The 17,258-nt window shown below is 44.7% G+C and overlaps 1 protein-coding gene across 3 annotated transcripts in view; it reads right to left on the bottom strand.

Moving 5' to 3' along the window:
• The window catches only part of Rgs3 (regulator of G protein signaling 3), a 142,639-nt gene that overhangs the window by 124,210 nt on the left and 1,171 nt on the right, over positions 1 to 17,258 (bottom strand). For all 3 annotated transcript variants that reach the window (XM_031377601.1, XM_031377600.1, XM_031377605.1), the window contains exons 2-3: positions 10,072 to 10,248; positions 589 to 768 (exon numbers count right to left, since the gene is read on the bottom strand). In XM_031377601.1, coding sequence (XP_031233461.1) covers positions 589 to 691 — 103 coding nt within the window. In that variant the 5' untranslated portion in view covers positions 692 to 768; positions 10,072 to 10,248. The remainder of the gene's footprint in view (positions 1 to 588; positions 769 to 10,071; positions 10,249 to 17,258) is intronic.

The raw sequence follows: 17,258 nt of genomic DNA, 5'->3' as shown, positions 1-17,258 counted from the left end.
GGGGGGGGGGGGGGAATGCAAAAATGTATATAAAGTGCCAGGAGCCTGGCTGAGCAATTCACACATGTCGTTTAGACTTCACAGTAAGCCTAAAAACTATTAGCTCCTATTTGCCAGGAGGAAATCAGACTGGCAGACAGGAAGGGAAGGCAGCTTGCCCAAGTTTTGCAGAGCTAGAAACAGGCAGAGCTGAAATTTAAACTCAAGCCTATCTGCTCCAAAGACCATTACCCTCTGTTCTTCCATGACCTCCACACATGCCCCATGGCCAAAAGTAGGGATGGGCAGCAGACCTGCCTTTATGAGAGGACAAGAAATTGGGTATCATAAGGTCAGCTGGCCAGGAGAGTGAGGTGGGGCGGGGAGAGTGGAGCAGAAACTGGAGAAGTCCACACCTGAGGTTAGCTAATACAGGGTCAAGTGCAAATGAGACACATACCATAAAGCCCACTGGATTATTTGAATCCTGGTATTTTGTGAAGCCCTGTCTTGCCCTTCACCTCCTCCACATCCCCCTGAGCCAGGAACACTACCCTTAGCAGGAGCAGCCCACCTTTCTAGCCCTAACCTACCGGCAGATGGATTTACCTGCATCCTGTACTTGGGCATGCCTAATCCTCCTCCTAGGTGGGTAAGTCTGGGTACAGGCATCTTTCCTGGACAAGGAAGTATCCTGATGTGGCCTCTCCATCCAGCCAGAGAAAATGGACAGCTCTAGCTTCAAACGAAGGACGTAAACAAGGGACTGAGTTCCAAAGTGCTGCAGACCTGCAGGAGCAGAGCAGACATTAGTTATGCCCCCTGCAAGGAGTGCTCAGTCCCAGTGAGAGCTATACCTCATACAAAATGCATCACATACCTCATATAAATATGATACTCCATATGCATGATACACGTGTGCGCACACACACACACATACACACTATACATGCTCCTGATGCGCAAGAGCACACAAATATACCATACATATATATACAAAGCTCACTTCAATATACCACTTACATCCACCATATGGGAACAGATTGATTATAGCCTGGCTTTGAAGGGATCAGAAAGGTTTCACTTTAGAAAAGAGAGGCTAAAAAGATTAATTTGGGAACATTCTCTCACTGACAGTGTAACATATCTTCTTGCCCAATAACCAAAATATTTAAAAAATAATAATAATGCCGGGCAGTGGTGGCGCACGCCTTTAATCCCAGCACTTGGGAGGCAGAGGCAGGCGGATTTCTGAGTTCAAGGCCAGCCTGGTCTACAGAGTGAGTTCCAGGACAGCCAAGGCTATACAGAGAAACCCTGTCTCGAAAAATAAATAAATAAATAAATAAATAAATAAATAAATAAATAATAATGCTTGAACTACCATGATGGTTCATTTTAGTTGTAAACGTGGCCAGTTTGGGGCCCACCTAGACAGGAGTCTCTGTGAGAAACTGTGTAGAGGGGCTTTCTTGGTTGGGGTCATGGAGATGAGAACACCCATCCTGAGAGTGAACTGCACTGTTTTGCTGGTCAGGTCCTGGAATGGGTGAAAAGAAGAAGGACCAAGCACCAGTGACCCTTGCTTTCTACTTCTTGACTATGGAAGCCACGTGAACCATGGTCCCCTGCCACCGTGAGTTCCCCCGCAGTGATAGACTGTGACCAGAATTGTGTGAGAGAGAAACCCTTTTTCCCCTGACATGACTTTGTCAGGATACTTTAATCACAGTGGTGGAAAAAGAAGCTAAGACAGACTACCGAATATTAAATAATATTTCAATAATGTCATGCCAAGAACAGGACAATGAATTAGAATCAAAATCCTAAGAAAAATACTTTATTTATAAAATGACAAAGTAGATTCATTAAAAAAAAAAAGTAGAAGGGTAAGTCTAAATCATATGCAAAGGAAGTAACAGATGAAGGTCAAAGGAAGTAACAGATGAAGGTCAAAGGAAGTAACAGATGAAGGTCAAAGGAAGTAACAGATGAAGGTCAAAGGAAAAAGTGGACTCAGACAGGAAATCCAGCATCTACCAATACACAGAAACCCTTGCAAAACTATGACTAAACAAGGAAAGAAAGAAAAAGACAGATACGATATGAAGGTAACTTTTAATTATTAAAAAAAAATATGGTCTAGTGATGTGGCTCAGTTAGTAGACTGTTTGCCTGGCATGCACAGACTGCTTGACTCAATCCTCAGCACCATAGAAACTGAGTATTATATTGATCATTTGGAAGATGGAAGCAAGATAAGAAGTTTGAGGTCATCCCTAGATACACAGCCAAGTCAAAGCCAGCTTGGGCAATGAGACCCTTGTCTCTTTAAAAACAAAAAACAGTGGAACCTTTTAAAAAAGATTTATTTATTTTATGTGGATGCATTTTTGCCTGCAGATGTGTATGTGCGCCATTTGTATGCCTCATGCCCACGGAAGCTAGAAGGCGGCATTGGATCCCATAGAGCAGTGGTTCCCAACCTTCCTAATGCTGCAACCCTTTAATACAGTTCCTCATGGTAAGCTGACCCCAACCACAAAATTATTACATTGCTACTTCATAAGTGTACTTTTGCTACTGTTATGAATCATAATGTAAATACCTGTGTTTTCCAATAGTGTCTTATGTGACCCCTGTGAAAGGGTCCTTTGACCCCCAAAGGGATCTCAATCCACAGGTTGAGAACCACCGCCCTAGAGCTAGAGTTACTAACAGTTGTGATTCATGGAACCCAGGTCCTCTGTAACAACAGCAAGCTAGAGAGTCATCTCTCTAGCCCCCAGCATGGCCCTACCTTTTTATATCAATATATAAGTTCAAACATCTTGGGGAAGTAGGCAATGTTTAGGACAGAAAACAGATCCAGGTGTCTACCTACAGATCTGACAAACACTCCTGCTCACATTCAGGTCAGTAATGTTTACTAGGTCATCAGCCAGAAAGAAAAGAAGAAACAAAAGTAAATTTCTATTTGCAAAATTCTAGAAAGCATAAATAGTTTTAGAGGCCCATTCTATAAGGCCTTCAAGAAACAGAAGATTCCAATGTATTTTAGAATGTTTCAGAACCAAAAGAAGAATGGGGGGAGGGGAGGGGGAAGATGAGGTGGGGAGGAAGGAGAAGGAGGAGGTGGAGGAGGAGGAGAAGGAGAAGAAAAGGGGAGAGAGAGAGAGACAAAGAGAGAGAGAGGGAGGGAGGGAGGGAGGGAGAGGAAGATTGTCAGTGCTAAGAGATAAACAATAGCAAAAGCCAGAAAGCTGTCAACCAAAGGTAAAGATAAAATAAGGACAGGAGCCTCAGAGAGCTGGCTCAGTGGTTAAGAGCACGGGCCGCTTATCCAAAGGCTCTGGGTCACCCACACAGTGACTCATAACAGGCTCTATCTAACTCCAGTCTCAAGGGATCTGATGTTCTCTTCTGACCTCTACATGCACAAGACAAACACATGGTACATGCAGTGAAAGCACCTATACACATAAAATAAATCGAAACAATAAAATAAAGACAGAAATTAATGAAACAGAAAACACACTATAGAGAAAATTCTATAAAAGGTGGTAAAGCTGGGACAAAATGCTCCCAGTTTTTGATACATTCCTTAAAAAAGTTAGTCCATTTTAATGTACTATTTCCCATTTTTTTTAAAATATTGACAAATAGGCTATAAGCCAAATAAAATAATACATCTGTGCTACACTACTAGTTTGCAATGTCTGCACAAACCAGCCTGACTCACAAATATGTAAATGCAAGAATCCTAAATATGCATACGCCAAAGCCAACAGTTTGTTCATGGTCAAGTGGTATTTCTTCCAGGAATGCAAAGACGGTTTGAATTAATGAATGTATTGCTCAGGGCTTGGCAAATTACAGCCTAAGAAGCCAAACCTGGCTGTTGGCCAGTCTGCATGTAACAGATGAACTAAGAATGCATTGTACATTTGCAAATGGTTGGATAAGAATAAAAGCAAATAAGTAGCTTTTCGGGGCATGGTACAAGCCTGGGATCACCAGCACTCAAGAGGCTGAGGCAGGAGACCTACAAGTTTGAGGCCAGTCTGGGGCTACATAGTATAACAGACGATCTCAAGCAAGTAAATATTTTTTTATTTCCACTGAAAAAGGTACAAATATGTGTAACTGAAAAACAAGCTAAGGACTAGTGATATAGCTAAGGACTAGCGATATAGCTAAGGACTAGCGATATAGCTAAGGACTAGCGATATAGCTCAGTCAGTGGCAGAACACTTGCCTAGCATATGTAGCCCCATGCTCAATCCTGAATAAAAAGGGGAAAAGTTAGAAAAAGTTGTGAAATACACGGCAAATATTAACAACAATAAAAACTTACAAACCAATAAAGACAAATGAGACACATGCACCAAGGAATGTAAATTATGATTTTATAAGAAGTATAACTAATACATAAAATACTGAGTTCTAAAAGAAAAAAAAAATGAAGTCATCAAATCCTATTTGCCTTTAGGAAGCCTATATTGACATATGAAGCAACTAAGGTGCAGAGTTGTCACCTGAATCAGGTTGCTAAGCCAGTAAATGAACAGCCAGCCTGGTCTACAGACTGAGTTCCAGGACAGCCAGGAAAATACAGAGAAACCCTGTCTCGAAAAACCAAAAAAAAAAAAAAAAAAAAGAAAGTGTGAAAAATAAGGATCTACTTTAAAAGCCATCTTTCAGGCCGAAGAGATGGTCAGCTGTTAAGAGCACTGGCTGCTCTTTCAGAGGTCCTGAGTTCAATTCCCAGCAACCACATGGTGGCTCACAACCATCTGTATGTAATGGGATCCAATGCCCTCTTCTGGTATGCCTGAAAACAGCTACAGTGTGCTGATACACATAAAATAAATAAATAAATCTTTAAAAAAAAAAAGCCATCTTTCACATCAACCTCTATTGTTCAACCAGAATAGGCTAGTAGTCTGTGACCTCCATGGCTGCTAACATAGTCAAATTCACTTCAAGGAGATAGAAGTAGAAAGATGAGGAATTCAAAGTTATCCTCTGCTACCTAGTGAGTTCAGGGCCTGCCTAGGGTATGGAAGACTGTCTCAACAGTTTTCAGTGCCGCAGCTGGGTGTGACAGCAGACACCTGTAATCCCAGCACTGTGAGGCTAAAGCAGGAAGACTCTTGAGTTTAAGAGCAGCCTGGCCTACATAGTGAAAATGTATCTTCAAAACAAAACAAAACAAAACAAAAACAGAAAAGGCCAGGCATGGTGGCATATACCTCTAATCCCAGCACTCGGGAGAGAGAAATAAGGTAGATCTCTGAGTTCAAGGCCTGCATGTTCTACAGACCGAGATCTGGGACAGTCGGAGCTGTACAAAGAGACCTTGTCTTAGAAAAAACAAACAAACAAACAACAACAAAACAAACAATTATTTAAAGCAACCAGTGTTTGTCTTTTGTCTATAGGATTGAGCCTTACACTGAGTACTGGGAATGTAAGATACGCTGAGATTATAGGATATCACATGAGTGTTACCACAGAGAAAACGAGAGTGATATTTAGGAACAGAGAATAAGACCTCATTTATTCTTGGAAGGCCGGTTGATAAAAGAAATCAGAGAATTCCCAAAGGAAATGACGTGGAGGGTGATCAAGTTGAGCAATGCTGGTGATGGATGGGAACAAAGCATATAAAGGCCACAAGATAACAGATGAGAAAGTAAATGAAGGGACACACAGGAAGGAGTTTAGAGTGGGAGGGAGGGGTGACATATCGCAGGTTAAATGGATCCCTCCCATGGGAACTCACACTTTTACGGTAAGGAACTCAGAGGCCTGGGGTTTAGCACAGTGGCAGAGCACTTACCTAGCATACCTAGACCTGATTCAAGGTCTCCTTGCCAGGCACTATGTCTCTGTAAAGGGTACCCTATGCACATTTTGTTTCAGAAGCCAGAATTCCTTGCATTCAGTCTTCCTTTTGGTCAGCAAGCTCTGCCGATGCTACCCCTAATTAGAATTAATCTTGCTGTGATAAACACCATAACCAAAGCAATTTGGGCAGAAGGGGCTTTATTTGGCACAGGCTTCCACATCATAGTCCATCACTGACGGAGTCAGGGCAGGATGGAGCCAGGAGCTGATATGGAGGCCACAGAGTGGTGCTGCTTACCTACCTGCTCCTCATAGCTTGCTCAGCCTGCTTTCTTAGAGACCCCGGGAGCATCAGTCCAGGGGTGGCACCACCCACAGCGGGCTGGGTCATGGCTCATCAATCAGTAATTAAGAAAATGCCTTACAAGATTTTATGGAAGCATTTGCTCAGTTTTGATGTTCCCTCTTTTCAGATGACTCTAGCTTATACCAAGGTGACATAAAACTAGCCAGGAGGAGACAGCTAAGGGTGTGTTAGCTCTATGGGGTCAACGTGAGGGTGGCAGGTAAGCGACTGAACGTTCTGGGTGGGTGCTCAGAAGAAATGCTTAGGCTAGAAACACTGGTTTAGGAATTCCCAGGAAAGCCACAGGTGTAGATTTTAAAAATCCCAATGATAATGTTCCAGGTGAGAGGAAGGTTCAGGGTCTAACCAGGCAATGCACCGACTGGAGGACAGAAACAGAAAGACAAGGGGAGGAAAAGAAAAGCCAGGGAGTGTGGTGAAGAGAACCGTCCACATCAAATGCTGTTGGGAGGTCAAGGAGGTTAATAACTAAGAAGGGCCCGCTGGATTCAGCAACAAGGCAGTCATTGTTGACCTTCCAGCCCATAGTAGATTGCTGAGCGGCAACAGGTCCACATGAATGATAATGTGCCCAAGTCACTCTAAAAGGAAAAGTACCCTGGGCTCAGTGTCAGAGAATATTCTGAACTTTTTCTTTTCTCCCTCTCTTGTTCTAAATTTAACCAGACGGAATGCTTGGCTAAGTGGTGTTTTGTTCACTCTTGAAATGGAGGACCTGCTTTTTAAGAGTGTGTCTGCACTTCATCTTCAAAGTGGAACACGGCATCTTGGGGATAGTGCTGTCTACAAGCAGCAAATGCTGGCTGTTGTACATGTACTGGAGGAACTTTCATTTGCCTCCAGTGGAGAAGATTTTGGTGACCTAAATACACAAAACAGCATCTAAGTAGAAATCAAGCCATATCCCCCCCCCCAAAAAATGATGACATCAAGTGTGAGCTGAGAGGTACAGCTTCATCATAAAAATCAGTAAGCCTGCACCGCCAGAGGATAATGAAACAACTAACTTGAGGCCAAGTTTTGATAAGATCCAGGAAGAAAGCAGAGTGCCCTCAAACTGCTCTATCCTGTACTTGAGTTGGAAGCCCTTGAAGAAGCACCACTTTTCCTGGTCTGATAAGGAACACTTGGCTTGCCATATAGTCTTGTATTCCAGAGAGTTCCAAACCTAAAGAACATTGTAGATTTCTGCTTCTAGCCAAAGTGAAATAGCAGGGACTGGATTTTCCCTTTTATTTGAAGTGACCAGGAAAAAGAAAGGAAGGAAGGAAGGAAGGAAGGAAGGAAGGAAGGAAGGAAAGAAAGAAAGAAAGAAAGAAAGAAAGAAAGAAAGAAAGAAAGAAAGAAAGGAACAGACAAACAAACAAGCAGTAGTTTTCAAGATATGAGGCTAGGGTGAGTCTTATGACCCTATGACCAGATCAGCCTACTGCTAGAGGAGGTTTTCCAAAAGGGACAGACAGCTAAAGGCAACTCCAACTCCTGAATTAAGCATTTGGGAGGCCAAGATAACTAGACTTCATGGGTAACAGAAAGGAGGCGGCCACACCAAGAGAGAAAGCACTCCAGAGATCTGGCAAGGGTCCTACCCAAACTTTCTGCTGACACCAGTGACTACTGGATATGCAGAAGGTACCCAAGAATGGCAAAGAAATGCCTACAGGAGTTAGAGAGAATAGTCTTTGAAGCTTCCATGGAGCCAAGAACAGCTTTCTTCTCAGCCAGAATTGGAAGACTCCCCTGCCGGGTCATGAGGCTCGGGGTACCGTACCCAGAAGGATCTTGCTGTATTTGTGATCTAGATTCAGTGCACTTCTGGCCCCATCTGAAAAACCTTAACAGCGAGACCCAGAAAGATTAAACTGTTTCTTTGTGAGGTAACAGCATCCCAGAACAAGCTCAAGATTATTTATAGGAATACAAAAATATCTAGCACCCAGCTAGGTACTAGTCGTGTCTGAAGTCTAATGAAAAGCCACCAGGCATGCAAAGAAGCAGGAAATATGACCCACAGCAAGAAAGAACATCAATCAATAGAAATGAGCCTGAGGAAGAACACAACTGGTAGACTTTGTAGACAAAGACATTAAAATAGTCAGTATAACTATATTTTATATGCCCGAGAAGCACTTTAACAGTGTTATTGTTTGGATATAAAATGGCCCCAAGGGCTTATGTGCTGAAGGCATGGTGCCCAGCTAATGGTGCTATTGGAGGGGACTCGATCCGGAAGACTGTAACTCCCTCTGTGAATTGACCCATTGATGCGTGCTTTTTGAATGAACTATTGGGAGGCGGGGCCTGGTTAGAGGAAATAGGCCATCAGTGCCTTCTTTGGAAGGGTATGTCTTGCCTTTGGCTACCTCTTCTCTCTCCCTCTCTCTCTCTCTCATTCTCTCTCTCTCTCTCTCTCTCTCTCTCTCTCTCTCTCTCTCTCTCTCTCTCTCTCTCTCTCTCTCTGTTTCTGGCTCTCTGTCTCTATGTTTGTCTCTATTTGTCTCTGTCACTGTCCCTGTCTCTCTGTCTCTCTCTGTCTCTCTGTCTGAGTCTCTGCCTCTCTCTCATTTTCTCTATCCATCTCTGTCTTTCTCTCTGTCTGTCTCTTTGTCTGTCTGTCTGTCTGTCTGTCTGTCTGTCTGTCTATCAAGTGAAATGTTGACCATCTGAAGAGGGAAACAGGATGTCTGAGATGAGAGAAAATTGCACAGGATGAGATTGGTAGTGTATTTCGCACTGCCGATTAATGAACTTGGAGACCAAAAAAAAATCCATTCAAGTGGCTGTCAGTCATGTGCTCGCTGAGTACGCGTGAGGACTGGTTTCCATCCCAGAACTCCATATGAAACTGGTCATGGTACCGAGCACTTATAATCATGCCGTGGGGGGCATAGAGACTGGTGAATGCTAGAGCTCCTGGGCCAGCCATTATAGTCTGCTGGGTCAGTCCCAGGCCAACTGCCTCAAAACCAACATGTCAGCACCTGAGAAACTGCCCTGGAGGCTGGCCTCCAAGAAGGCACACACCTGTGTGGCCCTGCGGTATACACACACTTCGCCCTAAAGGAAGCAGGGGGCAAGGGGCTGTATTTTTCCAAATTTGAAGAAACTATAAGACCTCAAATCCAAAAATCTCAATGAATCCTAAACAAAGAACTGTGAAGAGGCCTACGCCAGAGCCTCATAAGACGCCTGAGGCTGGTGAAGTGTGTGTGTGGGGGGAGAGAAGGTTGTTTTGTTTTGCTTTCTGTTTTGAGACAGGGTCTCAGTATAGAGCCCCTGGCTGGGCTGGAACTCACTATGTAAACTAAGGTGTTCTTGAACTCACAGACCCCTGCCTACCTACCTGTGTCTCCCCAATGCTAGGAAAAGAAACAAAACGTCAACAAGAGTTCTCCACTCAGCAGAAATACCTTTCCAAGAAATGAAGACTAAGTATTTTCTCAGATTTTCAAAAGCTGAATGAATTCAACTTCTACATACACACTAGGAGAATATTAAGGGTCTTTCAGGCCAAGAGAAAATGACATACTGCAATCTGCATCTGCTCAAAAGACTGGAAAAAAAAACACTGGAAGCACTAAGCAGGCATGTGTAAAAGAGGGGTTTCATATTATTTAAATCTTTTTTAAAAAAGAACAATGTAACCAGGATAAGGAACCATTGGCTGAAAACACCCAGGGCCCCCTGCATCCGGGAACAAACTGCTAAGGGCTGTCTTATCTAGATTCTGATGAGGTCACCTCCACAAGAGGCGAACTCCAGGGAAACCCTTAACAAATGAGTGTTTACAGCCACGTGGGAAGCTGGCTCTAGCGTATGGGCAGACAGGCTGCGGGGGTTGATTCATAGGAAGCACAACCACTACTGCTTACATCCGTGGCTCAGCGGGACCCCGCAAGCTGGACCATAAGGCTGAGGTCGAGCAGAGCCACCTTCTGCATCAGTGTAAGATGGCAAAGTGCAGTTCCACAGGTGGCAGCAGATTACAAAGGAAAAAGGCCATGGTAGGCACGGAGCCCATTCTTCCGGGGAGGCTGTTTTTACTGGAGCTGTAACAGAGAAGGGGCACGGATTATCATCAGTCACCCTTTCTGCCACCTCCTCTCAGGTAAAGCCATTCATTGGCTTGGCGGTCACTGTCGATCCCCTTACGGAAGCTGCATTTCTGTTCTTGGCTGTCCCCCACCTTGCCTGGGCCCTCCTGCTTCTCTAACCATTGCTTTCTGGTATGACTGACTCTTCCCAGCTTTCCAGGGAAAATGTGCTGCTTGCTCTGCCAGAGTCCGGTCCTTTCCGCAGTTTCCCACCCTTTGACTTGTCACACACGCCTACTAACTGTTCTTGACTGTTCTGATGACGCCAAGCTCACTCTCTCATTCAAGCACCCAGGCCACCTTGACCAGGACACACCTGTCTTCCCCTGTGTGCCCACCTTTCTGATTGTTCACCTATTCTGGAGCCCTGTCTGCTTCCCCATCTGTCTTAGCTGTGACAAAACACCATGACCAAAAACCAAGTTAGGGAGGAAAGGGCTTACTGGGCTTACACTTCTACATTGTAGTCCATCACTGAAGGAAGCCAGGACAGGAACTCGAACAGGGAGCAACCTGGAGGCAGGAGCTGATGCAGAAGCTATGGAGGGGTGCTGCTTACTGGCTTGCTCCCCATCGCTTCCTCAACCCTCTTTCTTAATGAACCCAGGACCACCAGTCTAGGGATAGCATCACCCACAAGGGCCTGGGCCCTCCCCATCAATCACTAATTAAGGAAAGGCTCTATAGACTGGCCCACAGCCAGATCTTACGGAGGCATTTTCTCAATCAAGGTTTTCTCCTCTCAGATGACTACAGTGTGCCAAATTGACATCAATGTAGCCAGCACACCATCTTTCCACTCAGAGAGGGAACTACCCCAGCCCAGCAGCAGAGGTCTTCGTAGCTGCCTATTTCCCTTTTAGTACCTGCCACACACTGGGGTGGGAGCAGGGCGAGTGGGTGTCTAAATCTTGCCAGGAATTTCAATTCTATAACCAGCATACGAGACATAGATTATGAATAGCCGCCATTGCCCTAAAATAATCCCTTATGTCACTCATAAAGTCACATAGCATTACAAATGGAAAGGGGACTGGCAAATTTCCCTTCCCCATCTTGGCCTCCCTTTAGAGGTATCCTGTGGAGCGGAGGGTGTGTGTGGGGGGGACTGGGACAGCTTCCATTAGTTGCAGTCGTCATGTCAGCTCTGTGTGTCTTCTCACCATTGAGCTTTTTTTTTTTTTTTTTTTAACCCCACACACGGAGTTTCCACAGGGAAATGTAGCCTTCACTCGCCTGCATAAAGGTTTGATGAATGAATTCTTCCTTCCTCGACTGGCTCCTCCACTTGACTTTGACTCTCTGCTAGAGACAGCACCTGGTGGGATCTGGCTGAAAGCAATGGCTCTTCCCTCTCCTCCATTCCTTCCCACCTTTACTGCTCAGTCCTTGTCCCCTCGGACTCCCTAGAGTCCACCGCCACCCACTATTCCAGGTCCTAAGCACCTCCCACCCTAACTTACAGGGAAGCCTCCTGCTCAGTCTCCCTGGTCTCTCAACAGTTTCGTGTGGCCATTGGATCAACACTTTCTAAAACAGTAATTCAGTCTCATCAAGAGCCATCCCTGGCTATCCTTTAGCTATCCACTGATGTCCGGGTCCTGTACAAGCTAGTCCCAAGCATTCTTAGGTCCTACCTCTTTCCCAGAAGAATTCTACTCCTTGCCTATAGTCCAAATCTATCCCATTTGGTCATCCCCCTCCACCTCAAATGGAGGAAACACAGCTTCAAATGATGACATCCTGGCTGACCCTTCTCACCAGCATGGCTCCATTTTTTGTGTGTCGTATCTTTCCTGGCTAGCTCCAGAGTACACTTAAAGAAGTGAGGGCTGGAGAGATAGCTCAGCAGTTAAGAGCACTGGCTGCTCTTCCAGAGTCCCATCACCAACATGATGGCACACAACTGTCTGTCACTCCAGTTGCAGTGCCTCTTCTGCCCTATTTGGGTGCCAGGAATGCACATGGTGCATGGATATACATGCACAAAAAATACCCAAATACATTTTTTTTTTTTTTTTTTTTTTTGGTTTTTCGAGACAAGGTTTCTCTGTATAGCCCTGGCTGTCCCAGAACTCACTCTGTAGGCCAGGCCTCGAACTCAGAAATCCATCTGCCTCTGCCTCCCAAGTGCTGGGATTAAAGGCCTGTGCCACCACCGCCTGAATTTTTTAAATTAAAAAAAAAGAAAGAAAGAGTTAAGAGTTGCTGGACATGGTGGCACATGCCTTTAATTCAGCACTAGGAAGACAGAGGCAGGCAGATCTCTGTGAGTTTGAGATCATCCTGGTCAACACAGGGAGGGAGTTCCAGAACAATCGGGGCTACATAGTGAGACTCTGTTTCAAAAAACCAATAATAGGGGCTGGCAAGATGGCTCAGTGGGTAAGAGCACTGACTACTCTTCCGAAGGTCTTGAGTTCGGATCCCAGCAACCACATGGTGGCTCACAACCACCCATAATGAGATCTGATGCCCTCTTCTGGTGCGTCTGAAAACAGCCTCAGTGTATTACACTGGAATGAGTGGGGGGGGGGGGCGGAGATTGAGCAGGGCGGGGCCATCCTAAGTTTAATTCCCAGCAGCCACATGATGGCTCACGGACATCTGTACAGCTACAGTATACTCATATACATAAAATAAATAAATAAATCTTAAAAAAAAAATAATAGGGCTGGGAGAGATGGCTCAGCAGTTAAGAGCACTGACTGACTATTCTTCCAGAGGTTCTGAGTTCAATTCCCACCAACCACATGGTGGCTCACAACCATCTGTAATAGGATCTGATGCCCTCTTCTGGTGCGTCTGAAGACAGCAACAGTGTATTTACATATAATAAATAAATAAATCTTAAACCAATAATAATAATGATAATAATAATAGGAAGATAGGAATAAAGGAAGGAAGAACAAGTGAATGAAAGAGAGAAGACATGTTAGACATGCATCCCATTAATTCCCTCTTCAGCGTGTATTACTGGGCCCTCACAATGTCAGGCACTCACGCAAGTGTGGAAACATGCAGTGACACGCTCATACTCACCATCTGGCAGTAATGGTGGCAACAGACAAGCTGTGGGCCACACGCCCCATAGAGACCATGAGAAGGGAATGAATGGGTCCAGGTGGGGAAAGGCTTATTTCCAAATCAGGGAACATGTAAGCTGAGAGCTCAGAATGAATAGAAAAAAGCCAAACGGGAAGGAAAAAAAGAATGTTCCAGGTTGAATGGAAAGTCCCAAAAAATTTTAAGTCTGAAAATAGCATAGGACACGGCTCATTAGAAGAAGTCAAAATAAAAGGAACCATGGTTGAAGCACACAGAATAAGGCGGGAGCAGGCAAATGGGATAAAGCGGATTGAAGTGGCTGTGCCCTTCGAAGCTTGTAAACCCAGTAAAAGAGGCTGTGTTGATCTCCGGGCAAGGAAGGGCTTTAGGGAAAGGTGTGATACAACGAGCTTTCATGTTGGAAGATGAGTGAAGAGGAGGTGGCCGTCTGTGTGGAGAGCAGGGCTGAAGCACTAACCAGGAGACACAAGGCTGGGCCCAGATCAGAAAAATAACCAAGGTATCAGAGAGGAGCAGACGGGTTCAGACGACACCACTAATGTGATTTGGTGAGTAACTGATCTGGGAGGACTAAGACAAGAAGACAATGAGATGCTCACATAACCTGGACCAGTGCTTTTCCCACAGCAGCTGCTCAGCTGATCACTGTGCAGCGGAGGCTGGTAGGATGGCTCTGTGACTGAGCGCACTTGCTTCACACTTGTGAGGATCTCACCACCCACAGGACAAGCCAGGCTTCTTGCAGATGCCTCTAACTCCAGTTCCGGGGGATCTAATGCCCTCTTCTGGCCTCCACAAATGCACCAGTGCACACACATGTGCGCATACTCATCTAAGCAGACACACACACACACACACACACACACACACACACACACACACTAAATCTTTACAACAATATTTATACCATGAATGACTTTACAATGAACCAGTGAATGGGAGGCAGAGAAAATTAACAGATAACATTTTGCAATCCCCTCCAAGGCAGAAATACCTTTATACATTGTACAGACTCAAGAAAGAAGTCAAGAATGTTTTGAAACAGGATCTTGTTATATAGCCCAGCCTGGCTTCAAACTAGAAATTCTGTCTCCAACTTCTGAGTGCTGAGATTGTAGGTGTACCCCACCAAACTACACTCTACTTCTAGTTTAGATATATTTTATGTTGCAAGTGTTTTGCCTGCATGTGTGTCTGTGCATGCAGTGCATGGCATCCAGAAGAGGCCGTCAGATCCTTGACAACTGGACAGATAGACAGTCATGAGCAGCATGTGGGTGCCAGGTCCTGTGGAAGAGCAGCAAACTCGTCACTGCTGTGCCAGATCTCCAGCCCCCTTTCTTTTTTTCTTTTCTTTCTTTCTTTTTTTTTTTTTTTTGTCTCTGTGTAGGTACACATTTGCCGCAGTGTGTGTGTGTGTGGGGGGGCAGATGGTAATCCACAAAAATCAATCCTCTGCTTCCATCATATGAGTCCTGGAGACTGAACTTAAGTTATCAAGCTTGATGGTAAATACCTCTACCCACTGAGCCATCTCACCTGCCCATTCCCTATTTTTTTTAAAACATGTGTGACCTAGCCAAGATACACACAGGCTCCCTGATAGCACCACACACCTATGATTCAAGCCCTTCAGAAGCAACGGCAAAAGCCATCTCTCACTAGAGTCTGGGCTAGGCTCTATGTAAGACTGTTTCAGATGTTTCACAAGTACACATAGACTCTGTTCTTGGTTTTCCTTTCTTCCTTTTGGTGCTAGGACTTAAACCCTGGGCAAGCAACAACCTCAGCCCATACTCACACTAAGAGAGACAGAGACAGGGACAGAGAGAGTTGGAGGGAGAGAGGGAGGGAGGGAGGGAGGGAGAATGAAAAGCAGTATTGGTGCCTTAGGCTACCTTTGGTATTTTCATCTCCCTGAGTCTGTCCTAATGATGTCTGGTCATCAATAGCTTCCAACTTCCCCAAATTCGAAGCCTGTGGACTCCAGAATTCCACACATTCTTAAAAGGGTGCTTTCAGTAATAATCTAATTTATTGAGATAGTCCATTCATTCGTCAGCTCTATATTCACTGCCTCTTATTTGTCATTTGTAACCTGGTGTTGTAACCATGACAACAAGCTCAGCATCAAGGAGCTACCAGTCCCCTCAAGCATTTAAATTGGACCCTGTATACAAATTAGAAAACGTATCTTCTCCATTTACTCCTGAAAATGTCTTTGTTGTACAGTTACTGGGCGCAAAAGGTGTTGTTTTCATGATGTAATAGTACCACCTAGTGGTCATAACTGGCAAGACAGCGTGCTCAGGAGATTTCCTCCATGGAGCTCTATTTCCAGGAAATAACTTTCTGCCACTTGAACCCTTCTTTCTTTTTCGAGGTAATAAGAAAACTGGGTCAGTTGTGTTGGTTAGTTTTCATCAACTTGACATAAACTAGAGTTATTTGGAAAGAGGAATTGCAATTGAGAAAATGCTTCCACCAGATTGCTGGTAGGCTAGCCTACAGGGCATTCTCTTAATTACTGATTGATGTGGGAGGGCTCAGCTCAGCCTGGTGTGGGTCTTGACACCCTTGGACGGGTGGTCCTTGTATCTAAGTTAGGGTTTCATCGCTGTGAACAGACACCATGACTACAGCAATCTTATAAAGGACAACATTTAATTGGGGCTGGCTTACAGGTTCAGAGGAGTTGTATAAGAGAGCTGGCTGAGCAAGCCAGAAAACAGCCCTCCCCCACAGCCTCTGCTTCAGTTGCTGCCTCCAGATCCCTATGAGTTCCTGTTAGTCAGTGATGGACCGTTACCTGCAATTGTCTGTAATCCTAGCCCTTCAGAGGCTGAGGCAGAAGGGATGCCACGATTTTGAAGCAATGCAGGGCTACAGAGAGAGCCCCTGCTTCAAACCAACAACAAAAGGCAAATTAGGAGTCAATTGTCTCTCTTACACCAGTTCTCAACCTTCCTAATACTGAGACTCCTTAATACAGTTCCTCATGTTGTGCTGACTCCCAACCATAAAATTATTTTCACTGCTACTTCATAACTATAACTTTGTTACTATTAGGAATCATAATGTAAATATCTGATATGTAGGATATCTAATATATGACCCTTCTTGAAGGGTCATTCGACCTCCAAAGGGGTCGTGACCATAGGTTGAGAACCACTAATGCTGTAAAGTATAACAGTACTCTGGTATTAAACAAGTATTTGTTAACGCATAACAGAAGAACATGTTAGTTTCATAATCTGATACTTCATAGCAACAAAAGGAAAAAAAAATTCTTTCAGATTCTTTTTGGCTCCAAAGGGCCTCTAATCATTTCCATCTAAAGGCCGGGGATATTTCTGTCCCTAATCTAGCAAGAAATTCTTTTAGGCATATTTGAATAAACTGATTTTTTAAGGGTCACTGGTGAAACCCTGACCCCTCCCCACCAAACTCAGTGAGTTTTCTATAATTCAAAAATGAAAAACATGGGCTGGCAAGATGGCTCAGCGGGTAAGAGCACTGACTGCTCTTCCGAAGGTCCTGAGTTCGGATCCCAGCAACCACACGGTGGCTCACAACCACCCATAATGAGATTGGACACCTTCTGGTGCGTCTGAAGACAGCTGCAGTGAATTACGCCGAGCAAGCTGGGCAGCAGAGGTCCTGAGTTCAACAGCAGCCACACACAATGGCTCACGGCTATCTGTACAGCTACAGTGTACTCATACACATAAAATAAATAAATCTTTAAAAAAGAAAAAGAAAAACAGACTCTGTGGCCCCTGTGGCTAGGACAACATCCAAACTGGACTCTGGTTCCAAGAGACAGTGTGGACCTAGGCTGGACCTAGGGAAGAGGGGAAGGGAAGGGAAGAGGGGAAGGGAAGGGAAGGGAAGGG

This window comes from Mastomys coucha, unplaced genomic scaffold (assembly GCF_008632895.1).
Source record: "Mastomys coucha isolate ucsf_1 unplaced genomic scaffold, UCSF_Mcou_1 pScaffold18, whole genome shotgun sequence".
Taxonomy (NCBI): domain Eukaryota; kingdom Metazoa; phylum Chordata; class Mammalia; order Rodentia; family Muridae; genus Mastomys; species Mastomys coucha.
This window is presented reverse-complemented; position numbering and strand designations above follow the sequence as displayed.